Source organism: Mixophyes fleayi, chromosome 6 (genome assembly GCF_038048845.1).
Source record: "Mixophyes fleayi isolate aMixFle1 chromosome 6, aMixFle1.hap1, whole genome shotgun sequence".
Taxonomy (NCBI): Eukaryota; Metazoa; Chordata; class Amphibia; order Anura; family Limnodynastidae; genus Mixophyes; species Mixophyes fleayi.
The window spans coordinates 146,132,275-146,154,256 of record NC_134407.1 but is presented as its reverse complement, the minus strand read 5'-3'; the positions used below and the strand labels follow the sequence as shown (position 1 = coordinate 146,154,256).

Genomic DNA, 21,982 nt, shown 5'->3' with positions numbered 1-21,982 from the left:
CAGCAACTTCTAGATACATTTTGCAGAATATAACTATGTTACCAAAACTCTGAAGTCCTGTCATTATGTTAAGGTGTTGGAACGTTTACATATATTGCACTGTATCACTGTTATTAATAACTGTTATATAAAAGGCAATTTGTATATTGAATTTAGTGGCTTTTTAATCACATTCTCATTCCCATACACCGGAATAACTGTAGCAACTATTCACATGTGATACATTTTAAATAGATGATTTATATAAGCATGTTAAAGGTTCAGTAGAGAATAGTAAAAGGGTTTAAAGTTAAAACTACAGCTGAGGCTTCACATTTGTAGCCTCTGACTACATATAATAGAGATAATAGATAGACTACAGATAATGTATGATGACTGTGAACAAGAGCCACTTGTCAGGCCGGTTTGGTGTTTCTCATAATTTGATTCTTGGCTTTATGTATAATTAATTGTAAATTGGAGTCACTACCAAGAGTGTGATGTATAATACGCCTGGTCCAAGAGATATCTGTAGTATGGTCATACTAGTCTGTTGTGTAATGCCATATATTGATCTGTGCCACTATATGTCATACAGACATTCACCGGTGCCCAAGGATCTCTAGACATGACTATGGGGTCACTTGTCATGTCCATTCCTACAGTATATGCACACATTTATATATGATAGAACTGTTTAAATGACAAATGCTATTTTTGTTTTTCTTTGCACAGGATATCTGGTGGTTCCTGCCGGGGGTGGAGGTACCTTCCTGGGGGGATTTATAGTGAACAAATTGAAACTTCACTGCTCAGGAGTAATCAAGTTTTGTATCTTATGTACTCTTCTAAGTCTGATGTCAATCTTTGTATTCCTAATAAGCTGTCCTAACATGCCCATGGCCGGAGTGACTGCACCCTACCATGACAGGTATTGTCACTAACACAATTGGAGAGTTTTCATTGCTGAATTTATATGCACATTTGTATATTGACACATTTCTTTCCATATAGAGTAAAATTGAATCAAGGGTTTGCAAATGCAAGTACACAATATATAGCAAGTAGTAATGTCTTGGTTGGACCTGTCACATAGGAGTAGTATATTTAGACAGGTCAGTCAGGGGAAGTGACTAAGGCCATTATAGACACACTCTAGCAAATGACCCGCTGTAGTGAAAAGCTGGCCTTTTGGCCAATTCTGATCTCACGCGTTTGCCTATAGCCTTGCATACATGAACATGACTGAATCGGAAAGAAAATGTACATCCTGACATTTGATAAATCCCAATCAGATGTTTATTGGAATCACTGCTCTTTTTAGGCCATTTATTCTATAATTGGATGTCACATTTGCAGTTTACTCTTTACCACCCTACCTCTTGCTGTCATTTTTTCACAATATCCATAGTTATTCACCCATCTCTTTACCAACATCTGCCTTATCTATCCTCCATGGCTTTCATTACCAAACCTTTTCTGAGGCTAATGGTGCAATTATATCATCATCATTTATTTATATAGCGCCACTAATATATTGGTTTCCCAGGCAGAAATCTGTAGCCATTGTCGTACACTTGATATCAGAAAACTTCTCACTTAATTCTAGCCTCAGTTTTTATGTGCTCGTTTGTGCCCAACATCAGGGAAGCCTTAAACTTGGGGTGTTGTTTCTGCCATGTCTGTGCCTGCTCTTTGTCATATTTTGGACCTTTCTGGACCTAGCCACTCCCAAATGATTTCATATGCAACACCAATTATGTTACATATCCCTTACCATTAGTCCACAACCCCACACTATTGTATTGTGAGAGGATAATAACACATCATATAGATTGTCGGGAAAACTCTGAGAAGAGACAAGGAATGTGTGGGGGTGGGGGGAGCAAATAATGCTTTTATTAAATGGTGAGCTTACTAGCATCATCATAGACAACAGATTATTACTTTAAGATAATTTTTATACAGTTATCCCATAATATTGATATTAGATACAGGCTCCTTTACTAATATAGCATTTAAATGAAATTATTATTATTATTATTATTATTATTATTATTATTAATAACATTTATATAGGGCAGCATATTTCATAGCACCTTACAATTGGGAACACAACAATAATAAAGCAATACTGGGAATTACAGACAGACAGAAAGGTAAGAAGGTCCTGCTCACATGCTTACAATCTATGGGACGATGGGAGTTTTATACATGAGGTTAGGTGCTACATATTGCATATTGGTCCAGCCAGATTCCAAAGGTAAAGTCCTTAGTGACTATGTCATCCAGTCACACAGCAATATTGGTCAGGGGGTCAGAGGGTTGTTGTGTTGTGTGAACTGTGTATAGGGTGGTAATAGGGTACCCTAGGAAGGTTAAGGAATTAGATAAGATAGTCTGAAGAGGTGGGTTTTCAGAAAACGCTTGAAGATTTAAAGACTAGTGGAAAGTCTTATTGTACGAGGGAGGGAATTCCACAGAGTGAATGCAGCCCGAAAAAAAGCCCTGTAACCAGGATTGGGAGCAGGTAATGAGTGTGGATGAACATAAAATAAATCCATAGCAACCACTCAGCAATTAGCCATTATCTGTCTAGAGCATTTTGGATAATGAAAGTGAATATCGTATTGGCTGATATGGGTTAGTTCAGATTTGCATCCAAACGCAGTTTAAGTAAACAACCCCCAATGGCATCAGGTGACTTCATGTGAAACTCCAGCAGCAGCTGTCTGAACAGTCCCTACCTATTATAATATTGTATACATTATACAACCAAAAACAACAAGTGGTTACAAATAAACATGTTATGCTCTCTAGTGGTGGAGATAACTCAGAAAGATTTGTCATTATATATGTGTTTAGCTTAAGCTGTACAACGAGGCATATAAAAGTGTACAAATGGTCTTAAGGTAAAGTCTTCGTATATAAGATAATTAAAACTGGACAAAAAATATACATGATGTATAGTTCATCTGCAGTTATTTCTGATGCTTGATGTATACCTAACAACTCTGTCTAGTTACCAAGGATAGTCCAGATTCTTTCCTGGAAAATTTCGCCCTTGGCAATGTCCCTATTTCTCAAACTTTACCAACAACTCAGTGCAATGTTTCTTATTCTGCACATTGGATGCAATTCTCAGTATCTATTTGTATTCTGTAGGTTTATATGTTTATATTTATTGAAAAGAAGTACTAAAACTGCAAAACAAATGCTAATCATCTTAACCAAGTTTAGTGAACCTATCGTAATGGGTATTTTAGGACATCCTCACCCACAATGTCTCCACTAAACATGACAAAAACAGCGACAGTTTCAACAGTGCTTTTGGACATTGGCATTCCCTAGTCTCAACGATCTATGTGCTTTTTTTTTGCAGTGTCCTTTTGGCGGGCAGCCTGAACCTGTCTGCTGCATGTAATGGTGGCTGCCGCTGTTTGCAGGATAATTACAGTCCTGTCTGTGGGGAGGATGGTGTCATGTATTATTCCGCTTGCTTTGCAGGGTGCTTGGGAACATACATGGATGGTAACAAGGTGATGTATGCTGTGTGTGCACTTATACACAATGTCATATTAATAATGTCTGATATATTTTCATGATTTGATAGAGACGTCAATCTGACCCATTCAACCTAATGATATTTGTCCACTCCCGAACATCACCAGCTCTTTTCCTGAGTTACCTGGGCTCAAATAATTCAAATAAAATAAGCCCAAGACTTGGTATCATTGCCATTGATTTGTAACGCACCACAGTGGTCCGCATAAATAAAACGGATATACAGGGTAGACAAACTAAATAGCATAGGATAGGTGGGCCCCTGCTCTTGAAAGCGTGCAACCTAGTGTTGAAAGGCTGGAGATTGGGACAGAAGTGAGGGTATATTACTGTGAGTTGTATAGGTGGGAGTATAGTACAACAATAAAGACATTTCACAGACTGTTCAAAGATTTGGAGACTGAGAGAGTCTGATCAGGAGTAATAGAGATTTCCAAAGATGGGTAGCAGCACAGGAGAAGTCTTGTAGACATGAGTGAGAGGTGGCTATGAGAAAGGAGGCAACCACAAACCACATGCACAATATGCAAATGGAATGCTAAGGATGTACCAATAGCCATAGTTGTTACTACAGAGCACAAAAGGACTTATGAGATTCAAGTCTGTAAGGAATATGGACATTTTAAAGGTATAAGTGCTACATTTTCTGACACAAAAGCACTCTTTACTTTGTGAACATTGCCTACAGTATTCACAGAACGAAACAGTGTCCATTTGTCATGAAATTAGAGCTGTGATGGACAATGGCATATAAACACAGTGTTTCCTTGACTAATAAACTTGAAAAGCACCTGAATGCTGTTAGCCTACTCACAGAGTGGAGAGTTGAGGAGCGAATAGGGCCCAATCATAATGTTACTGTGCAGCCCATTTATTTCTGGTTTTGCTCTTGGCTATGGCCGTTAGCAGTCAGACATTTGCTTTTCTTAGTCTGAGTTGCAGTTATCTGATGAAAGCAGGGGTCTGATTGGCTGATATGAGTAATAGCACAGCTGTGTTATTCAGATCACATACTGTAGAGGTGGAGAGCGACAGGTTGCCTGAGCCTAAAATGCACCTGTCATCTACACATAGTGGAGGCAGCCATTTTGTGGGCTAATACCAATATTTAGAAGAATGCAGCCTACCAATTCACTAGCAACCAGTGACCCATAAATATCTGATCATGAAATTCCCTCAGTGATGTTACTGATTCTTATTGAATTGATAGTCTCATGAACATTGGATCAGCTTACTAAATGACTGCCTCCACTGTGTGTAGGTAACAAATGCACTTTCAATATAAATGTCGCCAAAGTGTATATGGGGAATTGTGGCAAATAGCAGACATATTCAGTTACTTAACATTTTTTCCCCCAGCACACTGCTATAGCCAGCAACAGATCTGCCATTTCTACTGTAGATAAAAATGCAAAAGTCTTTGTTGCACACATTTGCAAATGTATGTTTAAGCCATCCTGCCACGCCAATACGCTTTTGCTAATAGGATGGTCCTACTCTAAACAATGAGAGTCCCTATATTTGGGCCATACATATGTGTTTTTAAATTGAGAGCTAACTTACCAAAGAGGTACCCCAGAAGCCTCCAAATAGCAATCCAATGTCAGCACTCCCCCTCAGCTACTGACACCAACATGCCTCTCAGACAAATACAAAAGTGGAAGCTGCTCAAATCAATTTATAGGCCATAACAGGTGCTGAAAGGGTGGGGTTATCCTGCAAGGAACATACACACAACATTTTTTCCCCCAGCACACTGCTATAGCCAGCAACAGATCTGTCATTTCTACTGTAGATAAAAATGCAAAAGTCTTTGTTGCACACATTTGCAAATGTATGTTTAAGCCATCCTGCCACGCCAAGGCGCTTTTGCTAATAGGATGGTCCTACTCTAAACAATGAGAGTCCCTATATTTGGGCCATACATATGTGTTTTTAAATTGAGAGCTAACTTACCAAAGAGGTACCCCAGAAGCCTCCAAATAGCAATCCAATGTCAGCACTCCCCCTCAGCTACTGACACCAACATGCCTCTCAGACAAATACAAAAGTGGAAGCTGCTCAAATCAATTTATAGGCCATAACAGGTGCTGAAAGGGTGGGGTTATCCTGCAAGGAACATACACACAACATTTTTTCCCCCAGCACACTGCTATAGCCAGCAACAGATCTGCCATTTCTACTGTAGATAAAAATGCAAAAGTCTTTGTTGCACACATTTGCAAATGTATGTTTAAGCCATCCTGCCACGCCAAGGCGCTTTTGCTAATAGGATGGTCCTACTCTAAACAATGAGAGTCCCTATATTTGGGCCATACATATGTGTTTTTAAATTGAGAGCTAACTTACCAAAGAGGTACCCCAGAAGCCTCCAAATAGCAATCCAATGTCAGCACTCCCCCTCAGCTACTGACACCAACATGCCTCTCAGACAAATACAAAAGTGGAAGCTGCTCAAATCAATTTATAGGCCATAACAGGTGCTGAAAGGGTGGGGTTATCCTGCAAGGAACATACACACAACATTTTTTCCCCCAGCACACTGCTATAGCCAGCAACAGATCTGCCATTTCTACTGTAGATAAAAATGCAAAAGTCTTTGTTGCACACATTTGCAAATGTATGTTTAAGCCATCCTGCCACGCCAAGGCGCTTTTGCTAATAGGATGGTCCTACTCTAAACAATGAGAGTCCCTATATTTGGGCCATACATATGTGTTTTTAAATTGAGAGCTAACTTAGCAAAGAGGTACCCCAGAAGCCTCCAAATAGCAATCCAATGTCAGCACTCCCCCTCAGCTACTGACACCAACATGCCTCTCAGACAAATACAAAAGTGGAAGCTGCTCAAATCAATTTATAGGCCATAACAGGTGCTGAAAGGGTGGGGTTATCCTGCAAGGAACATACACACAACATTTTTTTCCCCCAGCACACTGCTATAGCCAGCAACAGATCTGCCATTTCTACTGTAGATAAAAATGCAAAAGTCTTTGTTGCACACATTTGCAAATGTATGTTTAAGCCATCCTGCCACGCCAAGGCGCTTTTGCTAATAGGATGGCCTATAAATTGATTTGAGCAGCTTCCACTTTTGTATTTGTCTGAGAGGCATGTTGGTGTCAGTAGCTGAGGGGGAGTGCTGACATTTGATTGCTATTTGGAGGCTTCTGGGGTACCTCTTTGGTAAGTTAGCTCTCAATTTAAAAACACATATGTATGGCCCAAATATAGGGACTCTCATTGTTTAGAGTAGGACCATCCTATTAGCAAAAGCGCCTTGGCGTGGCAGGATGGCTTAAACATACATTTGCAAATGTGTGCAACAAAGACTTTTGCATTTTTATCTACAGTAGAAATGGCAGATCTGTTGCTGGCTATAGCAGTGTGCTGGGGGAAAAAATGTTGTGTGTATGTTCCTTGCAGGATAACCCCACCCTTTCAGCACCTGTTATGGCCTATAAATTGATTTGAGCAGCTTCCACTTTTGTATTTGTCTGAGAGGCATGTTGGTGTCAGTAGCTGAGGGGGAGTGCTGACATTGGATTGCTATTTGGAGGCTTCTGGGGTACCTCTTTGGTAAGTTAGCTCTCAATTTAAAAACACATATGTATGGCCCAAATATAGGGACTCTCATTGTTTAGAGTAGGACCATCCTATTAGCAAAAGCGCCTTGGCGTGGCAGGATGGCTTAAACATACATTTGCAAATGTGTGCAACAAAGACTTTTGCATTTTTATCTACAGTAGAAATGGCAGATCTGTTGCTGGCTATAGCAGTGTGCTGGGGGAAAAAATGTTGTGTGTATGTTCCTTGCAGGATAACCCCACCCTTTCAGCACCTGTTATGGCCTATAAATTGATTTGAGCAGCTTCCACTTTTGTATATTCAGTTACTTACAAACTTTTCAGAAATCATATCTCCTTGTAGCCAAGTTCCGTGTTTCTGTTTTCTAGTTTCGTTAGTTTTTTTTCTTTCCTGACGATATTGCTGTAAAATTTGAGTCTTCATAGGATATATGTTGTCTGGCTGTATTAAAGAATACACCATTTCTCCATAAATCAACAACACACAACCAAACAGAGCAAATGTGTTGTTAACATGGCTTGGAGAACTGTTAGGCATGAGTGAGTATTTTGTGCCTCAGACAGCAGTATGTGAGGAAGGTGGGGGATTTAGGGAGGGGTGGGGGTGTTTTGTCATTCTTTTCTGTTTCTCCGCCATACACCGATATCAGAGGGCTGTGCACGGTGGCTTGCAAGTTACCTATTGCATGCCAATTGCAAGAGTAAACTGATGACAGCGGGAGAAACTGGCCCCCTCGTACTGCTTCTCAACACACCATTACAGAAGGATGGGCACAGTGATATCGCTATAAGCTTCCAGATCATCTGATGTCAGTGTATAGGGAGTAGCCGCGAATCACAATATGGTAGGAGGGAATGGAAAGTACTAGTGCTGCAAATAAAATAATATTTTTTATTACTAAATAAGGTAATTTTGGATGAGGCAACAACATTGTCCACCTCAGGTGACATTAGGACCCCTGTGGGTAGGCCAACTGATGGGACAGGTTATTGAAGAATGAAGGGTTATGGGGAGAAATTCCATCTAAACGAATGGAAAATGTGATCTAAAATGCAGCCTGCTATATATCGTTTTCACAAATGCTTATTTAAATATTTTAGAAATGAAAATGTTTGTATAAAGTTCTATTGTAAGCCTGTATTTGATCATAGAGATGTCATCAGGGTCACTATTATAGGACCACATAACTAAAGAACATACAGTACTGATAAATTCAAATTTGTCTTGTATTTGCAACATTTGGATATATATATATATATGAAAGTCAAAAGATACATAGTTTTTATTTTCATTGCAGTAATCATTCAATTCAAGCCTTCATATACGCTTATCTCTTTTTTTTTACAGGTGTATGAAAACTGCAGCTGTGTTGCCTCAAATTTCTCAGCGGCTGGTGGACAAGCCGTGGTGGGGAAATGCTCGTCTTCCTGTCATAACATGTCTCTGCTTTTAGCATTTACATTTTCTATCATCCTGTTTACATTCCTGTGCAGTATTCCTGCATTGACCGCAACACTAAGGTACCATCAATACAGATAATGCAAATCATCTGTATGATTAAGAGTAGATAGTCTTCCTGTGGCTCGCCATGATCTTTATATTTAAATGATGACTCATTTACACAAGATACAAGACATTCCTAACAGACTGATCTGGAAGGGGCTTAAATGTGCTCATACATGGGCAGATCCAAATTCTCAGTCCAAGTGGCTATGTCAATCTTTAATTGCGCCACACAACTGTGAGCCAAGTCAGAGAGATTTGGTCATTTAACATTTTGGCCGAATGACTTGATCGTATGTGGCACAGTCTGATCATTGTTGGACACATTTTCTATTAGCAGTCATTTTGGGCATCAGCAATTATTTCTGGCCTAATTGGTCTAAAATAGCCCATTTTGGCAGGTTCACTGTATAGGAAGCTTATATTTGTATATAGTACAAAATATAAAGTATTTCATTTTCTTAAGCTGCCCAGTACATGGGAAAGTAGACATAGCTTTATGTGTTGTATGTCTGTACAGTCTACATACACCCTGGTGGTTTACCCATGCATTGCTTTCATGAGAAATACAGCATGAATGGTGCTTTGCTCTACAAAGAACCAACTCTCTGGATTCACAAGTTTTCAATGTAAAAGCAGTGTAGATAATGAACACATGAAAATAAAACATGACAGTCAGGTTTCATGCTCGTGCCTACTGACAGGCAGTTCTTTATAGGAACCAATATTTCCTAGTTAAAGAACCATTTATGCTGCATTAACCATGTAGTGAACCCAGTGTTGGGCAAAACACCATGGTCAGCAATGTATAAATAGCCTTATGGGATTTTGTATATGTCCACTATTTCTGTTCGACAATATTTTCGGACTGTGTAGACCTTGGCCACATCCTTAGTTATACCGTATCCCACCTTTCCCCATAATGTCAGTGCTACCTCCCCAGCCACTTAGTCCTGTGCCCAAGCTATTGTATTGTGAGAGAATTATCACATTTAAATTATATTGACAGGAAAAGGCAAGTATGTTACAGAGACAAAATAATGGTACTCTGGGACTGATAAATATTTAAGCGTAGGCAAGTATAAATTGTAGCCAGTTCCATCTACATATTAACAAAAAGCCAGAATAGGGATATGAGACTCCTGTCACGCTGGTGTGGTGTCAAACACACCTCTACATGAATCCAAGATTATACATACAAATTGTGTTATCCGATAGCACTGGGTCACATTCTTTAAAAAATACAATTTCTCTTTCATCCTATCTGGGGGACACTGCTACCATGGGTTGTGAAAGTGGAGATGGAGTTGGCACTTAACAGGTTAACTTTTTTAATGTATCAAAGCTGACAAACCCCTCCCCTCTGCAACTCCCTGTAGCCTCTCCAGTCTTAGTTAAGTGCCCAAGGGAGTTGGCCTTACTTTTATGACAGGAAGAAATTAATCTATTTTTCTCCTAAATTTAACTTAATTGTTGCAGTAGTGTGCTCTGTTAGTCGACAGAGCGCACTTAGTCAGAGAGTGAGAGCCGGGCGGATCTCACTTACAAGGAAAGTTTTTTTATTTTGGTTATTTATTTTTATTTAACAAATCAATCAGTGCTGACAAGTGGATTATAGCCGCTGACAGGCTGCTACAGGACCCTGGATACCAGCGCTGCCTAAACGGCAAAGACCACCGGTAAATCAGAGTGTCAGGGGCCGCCATATTGGATTAATCCAGCACAGTGGCCTAGTGGTCAGTACTTCTGCCTCACTGCACTGGGGTCATGAGTTCGATTCTCGACCATGGCCTTATCTGTGTGGAGTTTGTATGTTCTCCCTGTGTTTGTGTGGGTTTCCTCCCACACTCCAGAAACATACTGGTAGGTTAATTGGCTGCTATCAAAATTGACCATAGTCTCTCTCTCTCTCTCTGTCTGTCTGTATCTGTGTGTGTGTGTGTGTGTATGTGTATGTTCGGGAATTTAGACTGCAAGCTCCAATGGAGCAGGGACTGATGTGAATGAGTTCTCTGTCCAGCACTGAGGAATTAGTGGCGCTATATAAATAACTGTTGATGATGATGATAATACCAAGTCCCCCCCTCAGCAAATTAGGGTGGGTACTTGTGCAATAAGAAAAACAGGCACAAGAAACCTGCTAGTAGCGACTGCTACATAATATAGATGCAGCAGATCGCCCTCTTTAACTGGTTAGGCTGCTATCTAAACCAACAGAGATTCCAGCGGTTGCAGCATTTCTCCCCTCTACCTCAGCAATTGACCCCCTAGTATCAGGCAGGACTACGCTTACCCAAAAATAACTGACACCGATCCACTAACCCCCTTCTGACCCTCTCTGATTCAGAGGGATCATCAGAAGAGGAGGGTGAACTGACAGAAGACTCTTGATTCTACTCAGGTCATAGACCCAGAAGAGTCTTCTAGTTATCAAGGTATTGACGACCTGGTGGTAGCAGTTTGTCAGACATTAGGTATTATAGATCTAGAAGAGACTAGAACATCTGATCAAAGTCTCTTCAAAAAAGCTAGGAAACGCGCAATCCGCTTTCCTCCATCAATAGAACTGAAGGAAATAGCGTAAGCATCCTGGAAACAACCAGATAGTAAATTTACTGTTCCGCGAAGGTATCTGGCTTTAAATCCATTACAGGAGGAGGACCTTAATCGTTGGGAATAGGCTCCAAGGGTTGATTCATCGGTGGTGCGCTTAGCACGACACACCACACTCCCTATCCCAGGGACAGTCACGCTGCAGGATAATACTGACCACAAAATAGAGGGATTTTTAAAGCCTGTCTACACTGCAGCAGGTACCTCATTCAGACCTATGTTTTCATCGGCATGGGTTGCCAGGAAAATGGAAACATGGGCTGACTAATTAGCAGTGGGTCTTAAAAATTCGGAATTGCTCCCCCTTGCCCTGCATCTCAAGGAGAGCAGGGAGAACTTCAGGGAGGGCCTCTAGAGAACAATCCTATAGAGTTAGGTCTTCCTCCTTCACGAAACATCCATCTCCCAAGCTTCCAGAAAAACGGTCAGTTTGACGGTCTCCCTCCCCTCTTCGCGGCTGCGAGAGTGGGTGGACGTCTGCTACAGAGATTATTGGGCAGCGTTCTCAGAAGACCATTGGATTCGGGGGATAGACCTAGGTTCGGCACCTCCTTGGTTTTTCACAACCAGCTTATCCAACGACCCTCGAAAAAAAGAGGCGATGCTTACATCTGTTGCATCTCTTCTTTACGCCGGAGTCATCCGCCAGGTTCAGGAAAACTAAAAGAGACGGGTTCTACTGCAATCTCTTTTTGGTCCCAAAGCCGGACGGTTCATTCCAACCAGTTCTAAATTTAAAGTAGTTAAACCGGCAGCTACGGGTGGTCAGGTTTCGAATGGAATCCCTCAGGTCAGTCATCAATGGACTGGAAGCTGATGAATTCATGGCGTCTTTAGACATCAAGGATGCCTACCTTTACATACCTATCTGGAAGGCTCATCAGGCCCTTCTCAGATTTACAGTGGGACCGTCTCACTACCAATTCAGAGTTCTCCCATTTGGCCTTTTGACAGCACCAAGAGTGTTTACAAAAATAATGGCAGTAATGGCAGCCTGTCTTCATTCCAGAGGAGCGCAAATAATGCCCTATCCCTATCTGGACGATCTACTCATAAAAGCCTCCTCAGCTCTCCTGCTGAATCAGCACCTGTTCCTCACTATCAGGACCCTGGAGACGCACGGATGGCTCATAAATCGAGAAAAGTCACAATTGATTCTGTGCCAGAAAATGACTTTTCTGGGACTAATCATGGACACCAACAAACAAAAGGATTTCCTTCTACTAGCTATTGCATCGGCTCGTAGAGTTTTAGAATTGGGTGCTCTCTCATGTCGGGAACCATATCTTATCTTTTACTATGATAGGGCGATTCTCAGAACAGTTCCCGCTTTCCTACCATGGTGGTGTCCAGCTTTCATGTGAGCCAAGAAATAGTGGTTCCGGTATTCAAGGGTGGCCCACAGCTTTCAGGGACAGGTTCCATGGAGTCTGGATGTGACCAGGGCTCTAAGAATTTATGTCAGGAGGACATCAAAGATTCGCCACATGGATTCTTTATTTGTTTTGTTTGACTCCTCTAAACGAGGATGGCCGGCCTCTAAGCAATCGTTTGCTAGGTGACTTACTTCTGCTATTAAGCAAGCATATGTCAGTGCTAATAGACCTGTGCCAGATTGTATTGTAGCCCATTCTACCCGTTCAGTGGGGGCGTCCTGGGCTGCACGTAATGGGGCCTCATCTGACCAGTTGTACAGAGCAGCCACGTGGTCCTCGGTCCATCCTTTTAACAGATTTGATCAATTCAATATATTTGCGTCAGCAGACACTGCTTTTGGCAGTAGTACTTTACAGGACGGGCTGTCAGAGCGGTCCCTCCCTTAAGGGGGCTGCTGTAGAACGTCCCCATGGTAACAGTGTCCCCCAGATAGGATGAAAGAGAAAAGAGGATAGTTATACTTAAGATAAATCCTTTTCTCTGATTCCATCTGGGGACACTGTGTTCCCTCCCTTCTGCTTTTCTGCTGTGTGGTCTTTGGTTGGTTGTCTCCCCTTCCTTGGGGCTTTATACTTGGACTGGGAGGCTTTATACTTGGACTGGAGAGGCTACAGGGAGTTGCAGAGGGAAGGGGTTTGTCAGCTTTGATACATTAAAAAGTTAACCTGTTAAGTGCCAACTTCACCTCCACTCTCACAACCCATGGTAGCAGTGTCCCCCAGATGAAATCAGAGAACCAGATTGATCGTAAGTATAAAAATCCTTTTTTCTTTGTCATATTCCTTAGAATAACACTGCTCTTCCATGTTCTAGGTGTGTCTCGGATAGTCAGCGTTCTTTTGCTCTTGGGATCCAGTGGATATTAGTACGGACATTAGGTATGATATAGCAAGAAGCACTTATCCTAATGGACTGAATAGCCCTGCTGATAAACTCTGCAATTTCCTGTGTTTTATCATCTCTACCATGCACTCTGAGAAAAGTGCTTCTTACCAAGTAAAAGGCTTTGATTTTAAAACACCATTACTGTCTTTAGCTTAACTAGTAAAGCACACTCTGTATGTATCAAGATTAATATGTATGAAATGGTTTATCCAGAAGATATAACACTGAGATTACTCTAAGCTTTAAGTTTATTTTGTTAGAAAGCGGTAAGGGTCTTCTGGAACAACAGGTAGCAAACAATTACAATACACTATTTACAGTTCGCTTAATTAAGTTGCCAGTGACATTTTAATATGCTGTAATTTCCAGGTGAAAGGGAACCAACATCTTGCATAAGATTAGGGTGGCACAGCTGATGGAACTAACACATACATTACTTTTTTTGTGCTCTTGTAGCTAGGAACCTTGTAATATAAGTTGAACGCACCCTGAGAAACATGACACCCCTCTATTAAAAAAACCTGTAGATTTTTCCTGTTCTATTAATAGGAATTCTAGTTCCCCTCATAGCTATGCAGGGCATATGCTCTCTTATAGTAGGTTCTTCTAGCCTACTTGCTACCAACGTTACAAAATAAAGTGAGCACCTCTTGGCTGATTGCTAATTTGCATACATTTGCATATTCTATTATAGCCCTCTTCTGTTATCAATTTGCTTCTTGTTCTGTATGACTATCGCTTGGAAGAGAGTAGCGCTTCCTGTATAAACAATTTCTGTTCCCCCTTAGGTGGAATTCCCGGACCCATCGCCTTTGGCTCCATGATTGACATTTCATGCCTGCTCTGGCAGAACCAAAGTGGAGAGAAGGGTTCCTGTTACATATACAAAAATTCAGCAATGAGCAAATACATGCTTGTTGCTGGTCTTGTTTACAAGGTGAGCACAGGTGTATTGATATCTGTAGTTATAGGTAGCCAGTATAAATAAACATGGCCAGCAAGCTGGGTAAGTACTGCAGAAACATCCCACATAATAGAGTCAGTTAGGATCAGGTGATACCATGCTAATCTGAATGTATTATTTAAGGCCATTGCTCTCTACTTGAGTGATTTCGCCCCAAGGGGCATTACATTTGCTTAAACAACTGTGTACAATCTGCACGTCATGTTGTATGTGACTCTTCTGTTCAAACCAAGCACTGTACATTTGAACCTCAGCTATTATTAAATGTAACTTTTCTAGATTCTTCCAGAAGCGTCCTCCAGATTGCTCATTTGACCCTCTCTGGTCGTAAATGACTTATTAAAATAAAGACACTCAAGGATGTCTTTATTTCAATTGTGATACAAATCTAGAGTATTTATATGTACTATTATAGGTGCACCCTGTGTGTATAGGGTGAATAAATTCAAAATTGTGAGTCACAATCTTATTCTAAAAAGATTATTACATCTGCAAAAGAAAAAAACAACAGATTTTTGAAGACAGACAATCAAGTAATTTGGCTGTTAAAGAAACGATTATTATTGATAATAATAAGACACAGCAGTTTATACGGCCACTTTACGCTTTCAGTGCTGTAGAAAGCAAAAAAATATATAGCAATGGGACCTGCAAGATGAATTTGAATTAGGGATGCATGTTAGCACCAGATTCGTTGTATTACTCATTGAATCATGAGCCAGATAAGAGAATATAGACAAGAGTAAATACAGTCAATTAAATGAGAAATTAGCAGTGAATAAATGGCAGAAAGTGGACTAATTAGTATGGATTGAGGGGTGTAAGTAAAATAACTGATAAGGAGGTATAAGAGAAACAATAAATATGGATTATATGTAGAGTATAGTGAATTGCTTCAAATGAGAAAATAGTTGTTAAAGAGCAGAGAGTGAATTAATCAGTATGGACTATGGGGTGTAAGAGCAACAATGAACATGCAATGTTAGTGTTAAATGTGGGAAAGACAGGGGATCATGTAGAGTCAGACGCAAGTCAAATTTAGAAGCATTACATCTCAGTCTGAGGGTGTGTGGGAATAGTCCTAGTGCTGTGCTGTTCAGCATGGGGCTGGCTACACCTAGGGGAAGGGAGTTGCACATTTTTTTTGTGGGCCCGATTTCCCTAGGGAGTCTAGCCCTGGGCTACAGCTGGTCATACGTTTCACTGAATCAGGCCCTGAGTGCCCCCAACCTGTGTCAGCTTTGGCACTATAGCAGAGGGACCCCATGCTGCAGCTAAAATGACACAAGCCTGGTTGGCACAGCCTAGTGCACGTAGTGGTGATTTCAGGGTGACTGTTCACGATTTTGCGGTTTACTGTATTTTAAGTAAATAGTTTTCTAATATATCGCTAGTATATTAAATGGAGACTCATATGATTGTATATGTTATATTTAATTAGTAATAGTATAATATATGACTTTTGATTTTGTGATTAGTGTTGATTTAAAGTCTGAGGGACTGATTTAGAGTTGAATGCAAGTAAGCGTAACTTGCAATTGAAAATGTTGTATGCAAGTGTATGAATGTGTACGCCTTATTCAGAACTGAATATGCATCCAGGTCTGAAGAAGTAGCAAATATGTCCGCTTGTCAACAGACACATCCCTCAGACACGTCCAACTTACGAACAAAAAACTTTTATTTTATATGTTATGAATGCAATTGCTATGAGACATTATTTAAAGTCAAATAACCTGGCATATACAGTAAGAACAACTCCCAGTCATGTGTACAAAATAATTTTTTTTAATCTTTGCTGCAACAAGCTCGGCAAATGCTCATCTATGACTGAGCGACTACTAAAGTCACAATAGGTGTCTAGGAATCAATTGCAAACGCTAATTACAAGCGGTTTGGGTGTTGGTTACCATTCGCTACTTACGCCTTCCCCTGACTACCCCCAAATAAAAAACGCTTCTTCAGACGTATCTGCCGCTACATTCCAGTCTAATTCCGTACGCAATTGCTTTGATTTCCCACTGTGCATTGCCTTCTGGTCTGAATAACAGTAGTTATTAGTGTACGTTCACCTTCTGAGCATGCAAAAACACAAATATACGCTTCACAGTCAGGCATATGTATCACTCTTTATCAGGCCCTACGTGCCATCCAATAGAAATTTTCTTCTACTTTTGTGAATGATATATGTATTCAGGAGACCACCTCCCACTTAACTTATGATACAATAATTTATTAGTAAGATTTTATTCCTGGATATACTTTTGTTTTTCATGTGAATAAAAACAATTGATGATCTAAATATTGTTAATAATTTTTCTGCTCAGACAAGGTACCCACTGGCGTTTGCATGTCGTTGGTAAATGTTTAACTTGCTGTTGGTTTACTTGCGTTCCTGAGGTCATTTGAGGTCACTCCATTGGCCTCAATGTGTTTAACTTGCATTAAATGCATTCAATAAAATAGGAAGCGTTCAGTTTGTTGCTGTGGAGCGCTGGGTTTACTTTGTGTGTGGAGTCATATGGTCTGGGATCTACTCAATCTCAGAGTCCATTGTTGTCCGGTAAACAGTTCCTTCCAGAGTGGCAGAGATAGATAATTACACATGCATTAGTAAAGATGCATTCAGAAAAACAAATAGATGTGTATACTGTATATTGTAGGTACAGGATAGTGAAACCAGTGAATAATGAATATGGTAATTATTGTTAGTCAAGTCAACATAAATATGAACGAACATAAATAATTAAATACTGTGAATACCACTAAACGGAATAATAATCAAGAGAAATATCAAACACAGCACTCATCCACTCTTCCAGTCTCTATAAGATGTTCTAATCGTTATATACTTTATAACATTTTATATTATTCTATATTTGTGTGTTTTATTTTAACTTTTTTTTAATTGTATTGTTATTTGTCATTTTTAATTCCTATTATATTTTGTATTTATTTTTTATTATTTTATATTTGTTATTCTCAATTATAGTTTTCACTTTTCATTTTCTTTTTTTGAAATTTCTCTTATTATTAGTGATATTCACAGTATTTAATCGTTACATTCATTTTAATATTTATATTGTTTTGCTATGACCGATAATTACCATTTGGTTTCTTTACTTAATTTTCACCATCTTCTTTTTACATACACTATATTTTATATGTCCACATCTATCTGTTTTCCTGTATGAATCTTTATTAATGTATGTGAAACTATCTTTCTATACCATTTGGGACGGGCTGTTGATCACGCTATCCTGGGCACAGACAGTAGAAGCCATATGATTCCTCAGTCCCCAGTATGCCATAGCAACAACCAGGTTACTAGTACTTTTTCTATTTCAACTAGGTGGAGGTTTAACATGTTTGTAGCACACACTATACAGCGCTACAAAGGGCATAGGTGAATCCTTAAGTTTTCAAAACTGCAAACACTCTGTAACGCAAGTAACATTGCAGGTGGGTATTGGGTCATTGGAAACAATGGTTTCTCTTTTCATACCCGTTTGCATGTGTTGTACTAGTGTTAAAAAGACTAATACAACCACATGATTTTGATACCAGTGGGTATGAGGCCTTGAGATAATGTCACAGATTTTTTCTGCAACGGTTATGCAAATTTGTTCTCTTAGACTAGTGATGACTAACCTGTGACACTCCAGGTGTTGTGAAACTACAAGTCCCAGCATGCTTTGCCAGCTATCAGCAAGTTATCTATTGGCAAAGCATGCTGGGGCTTGTAGTTTCACAACACCTGGAGTGTCACAGATTAGCCATCACTGTCCTAGACAGCCTGGAGAATGTCACACCAGTAATTTTCTTCTTGCAATTTGTTGGCAGTTTAGCCCAGCAGATAAAACAATACTAGAAAATGCATCGTTTGCAATCAATGATACCTGACAATTACCTGGCACACAGAGAGTACTCACAGATGTTGAGTAGTGATTTTTAGCTGCTACTGTTCTCTGCATGTCAAACCTCTGCCTGCCTCATATGTAGATTACTCACAAAATGACACATGAAAATGTCATATTACTCAGATGGGAAACAACCTTTAAACTTATCAACTTCTGTCAGCTGATGAGGGTTTTCCACTGCGTGGAAAATATAAATCAACTGAGTATTTTCATGAGTGATTTTAAGGCAGCAATTTTCTGATGTTAAAAATCACTACACTAAATATTGGACATTTTCTTGTCGATTTTTAGGCCTAAATGAAAATAAAAAAGCTGTTACAAATCGTTGCGTAACAATGTAACTGTGATTTATGTGCCAGATAATTGTCAGCAGCAATCAACAGTGACTTTATGCATGATAATGAAAACATATTTGCAGTGCTTTCCAGCTGTGATTTTTACTGACAATCTGAGGAAACATTGTTTCCACAAAGCAGAAACAGTAGTCCTAGCTGTTTGGGGCTTCAATTTTAATTGCATAGTGTATTTTTGTTAATTAATGTGTGTTAACTAACACCCCATTCTCTGTGTCACAGGTGATGGGATCGGTGTTCTTTCTACTCGCATTGTTCCTTTATAAGCCTCCCCCTGTTTCCCCTGCAAGTAGCTTGGATAAAACAGCCAATGGGCATTCAGAGAAAGCCTCTCAAGAAGATACTGCAGTGACCTCGTCAGCCACTCCCTCCTGAGCTGCACCTCCCTCCTCTGCTACCATCTGTGTTCATTTGCCAGCACTGTTGCTGGTTTACCCTTTCATATGAACCTATGCTACAAATTGCAGTCATCTCACCTTGAGCTTCAGTGTTGTCAGTTTTTTTTTTTCGTTACAGACTTCCTCCTTAGGATAAAAGGGCTATTTAGAGCACTGCAGCGATGCATGCATCCTGTATGTCACCAAATGCAACATTAAATACGGTTTCATTTTATAATGGGCATCCAAAAGGCACCAGAGCTAGCACAAAAAGTTCTCCTGTAGTTCTCGAGTTTGAGCACTTAACACAAGAATATATTCAATGCGACTTGGTTTTCATTGACCCTGGAAAGCACTGTGTCTTGGTAAATAATGCAATTAATTTATGTTAATGATTTATTGTTATAATTATTTCTATAAAATGTGCAATATGTAAGACAAGCACTGAACATTGGCATCACATAGAAAATCTGCCACAAGAAACGGCTATTTTACTAGTGGTACTTTATTTATGGATAAAAATGCTGTTTCAAGTATTGGAGCTGTGTGGTTACAGACATTGCATTTACTATGTTGAATGTTTTTTGCACTGCATTATGATTGATTTCCTCATAACAAGCATCATTATGTTTATTATGTTTACATTAGTGATGGAAAGGTTAAATTCAAGAGTAGATTCACCTGAAGTAAACTTTTGTCTATAGTGGCAGACAGCCAGATAGTGATATCAATATACACTCAGTGACTACTTTGTTATATACACCTCTACACATACTCAAATATCTAGTCAGCCAATCAGGTGGCAGCAGCTCAATGCATAAAATCATCGAGACATAGTCAAGATGTTCCGTTGTTGTTCAGACCAAACAACATAATGGGGAACAATTGTGATCTTAAGTGATCTTGGAATGATTGTGGTGCCAGAAAGGGTGAGTATGTAAGAAACTGTTGATATCCTGGGATTTTCACGCACAAGAGTCACGAGAGATTACAGAGAATTGTGTGCAAAACAAAAACATCCAGTGAGTGCCAGTTCTGTGAGCGACAATGCTGAGAGATGTCAGAGAAGAATTGACAGACTGGGTCAAGCTAATAAGAACTCAAATAACAATGCATTTCAACATTGGTTTGCAGAAGAACATCTCTGAATGCAGTCTTCCCATCTTCTGATGACTACTACCAGCAGGACAATGAGTCATGTCACAAAGCACGCATAATCTCAAGCTGGTATGACAATGGGTTTAGTTTGTTCAATGGCCTCCACAATCACCAGATCACTCTCCAATAGAGTATTTTTAGGATGTGGTTGAATGGAAGATACACAGCATGAACATGTAGCTGGCAAATCTACAGCAACTGCGTGATGATATCATGTTAACATGGACCACAATTTCTAAGGAATATTTCCAGCATCCATGGCACAAGCAATTAGGGCTGTTTGGGTAACAAAGGAGGGGGACGCTTACCAAGTACTAGAAATGTGTACCTAGTAAAGTGGATACTGAGTGTATATTCCATCAGAAATTACCCATATAGCATTAAAATAAAGTTGGATGCAGCTAGGTTCTGAGCGCGCCATACTGTCAGCCACCAATCCTTACAATTTTTTTGTACATCAAATTCCTCTCCTAAAACACCCTCCTCTATTGTGTATGTGTTTGCCTCATCATTATGCAATTTACAGCACTGCATAATATGTCAGCACTTTATAAATAACTGATTATAATAATAATACTGCGTTCTTTGACAATTTGTATTCCACATAGGTATTGAATGTAGCATGCAGTGTTTTGTGTAGTAGAGCACAGTAGACCTACCTCCAAAATTCAACAGCGCACGTATCTATAGATCCGTGCCTTGATGACTTTGGGAGTGGGCAAAGCCAAAATAGGTATGTTTAATACCAAACACTGGTTGCACTCAGTATGTGTGCCTTGATGAATCAGACCCAATGTCTTTATTGAGCAACCTGATAGTTCAGGTGATGCCTCTGATTTATGTGTAGACTTGTATTAAAACCTGCAATAAAAGTCAAGACACTGCTTACACTAATTTAATACATGAGGAATTGAGGGAAGAGGAGGGTTTTTTTGTTGTTGGTTTTTTTAACAAAAAAAGAATTATAAAAATGATCCCTTTAGTATTTATCCTCAAGATAGTTCTATTACGGTTTGATGACCTTGTCCCTTTAAATATGTGTTATTGTTTTGTTTTTTAACTTTCTAGTAATGTTTCAACATATTAGCGACAGGTCAGAAATACTACATCAAGTCTCAACATGCTCTAGCAATTATCTACTGCAAAGCATGCTAGGTAGTTTCATAACACCTGGCGAGCCACATGATGGCCAAGACTGTACTACAGCATCCACGAAGTATAGAGGTTTGTTCCGCAGTCTAAAGAACAGTGAAATGTTGGTTGGGTACCAGGTACATGGCTCTTTCTGAGAATTGTTTTTTCAGTCCTCATTAAGCTTAATCATATATATAAGAAGATAAAATATATCTATGCAGATTTTTGTATTTCCTGTAATACCATGTGTGTATATATGTATGTATGTTCCTATAATAAATATATACATATATACTGTATGTGTATATATATATATATATATATGTATATATATGTATGTGTATATATACTTTCATGATATATATTATATATATATTTATACTGCCAATATTGAGGTCAGTTTAACTATATGCATTTTTAAATGAAAGCATATTATAGAAATATAGCACACGTTTACTTGTCATCTTTAAATGGCAAAGCAGTATGATCAGCCATAAATTGTTAGGA

General features: G+C 39.5%; 1 protein-coding gene across 2 annotated transcripts in view; it reads left to right on the top strand.

Moving 5' to 3' along the window:
- Window positions 1–21,708, top strand: part of SLCO4A1 (solute carrier organic anion transporter family member 4A1) — a 62,141-nt gene extending 40,433 nt beyond the window's left edge. For both annotated transcript variants that reach the window (XM_075176739.1, XM_075176740.1), the window contains exons 7-12: window positions 715–910; window positions 3,362–3,518; window positions 8,479–8,651; window positions 13,498–13,562; window positions 14,358–14,506; window positions 19,029–21,708. In XM_075176739.1, the coding sequence (XP_075032840.1) occupies window positions 715–910; window positions 3,362–3,518; window positions 8,479–8,651; window positions 13,498–13,562; window positions 14,358–14,506; window positions 19,029–19,181 (893 nt within the window). In that variant the 3' untranslated portion in view covers window positions 19,182–21,708. The remainder of the gene's footprint in view (window positions 1–714; window positions 911–3,361; window positions 3,519–8,478; window positions 8,652–13,497; window positions 13,563–14,357; window positions 14,507–19,028) is intronic.
- Window positions 21,709–21,982: the final 274 nt, after the last annotated feature.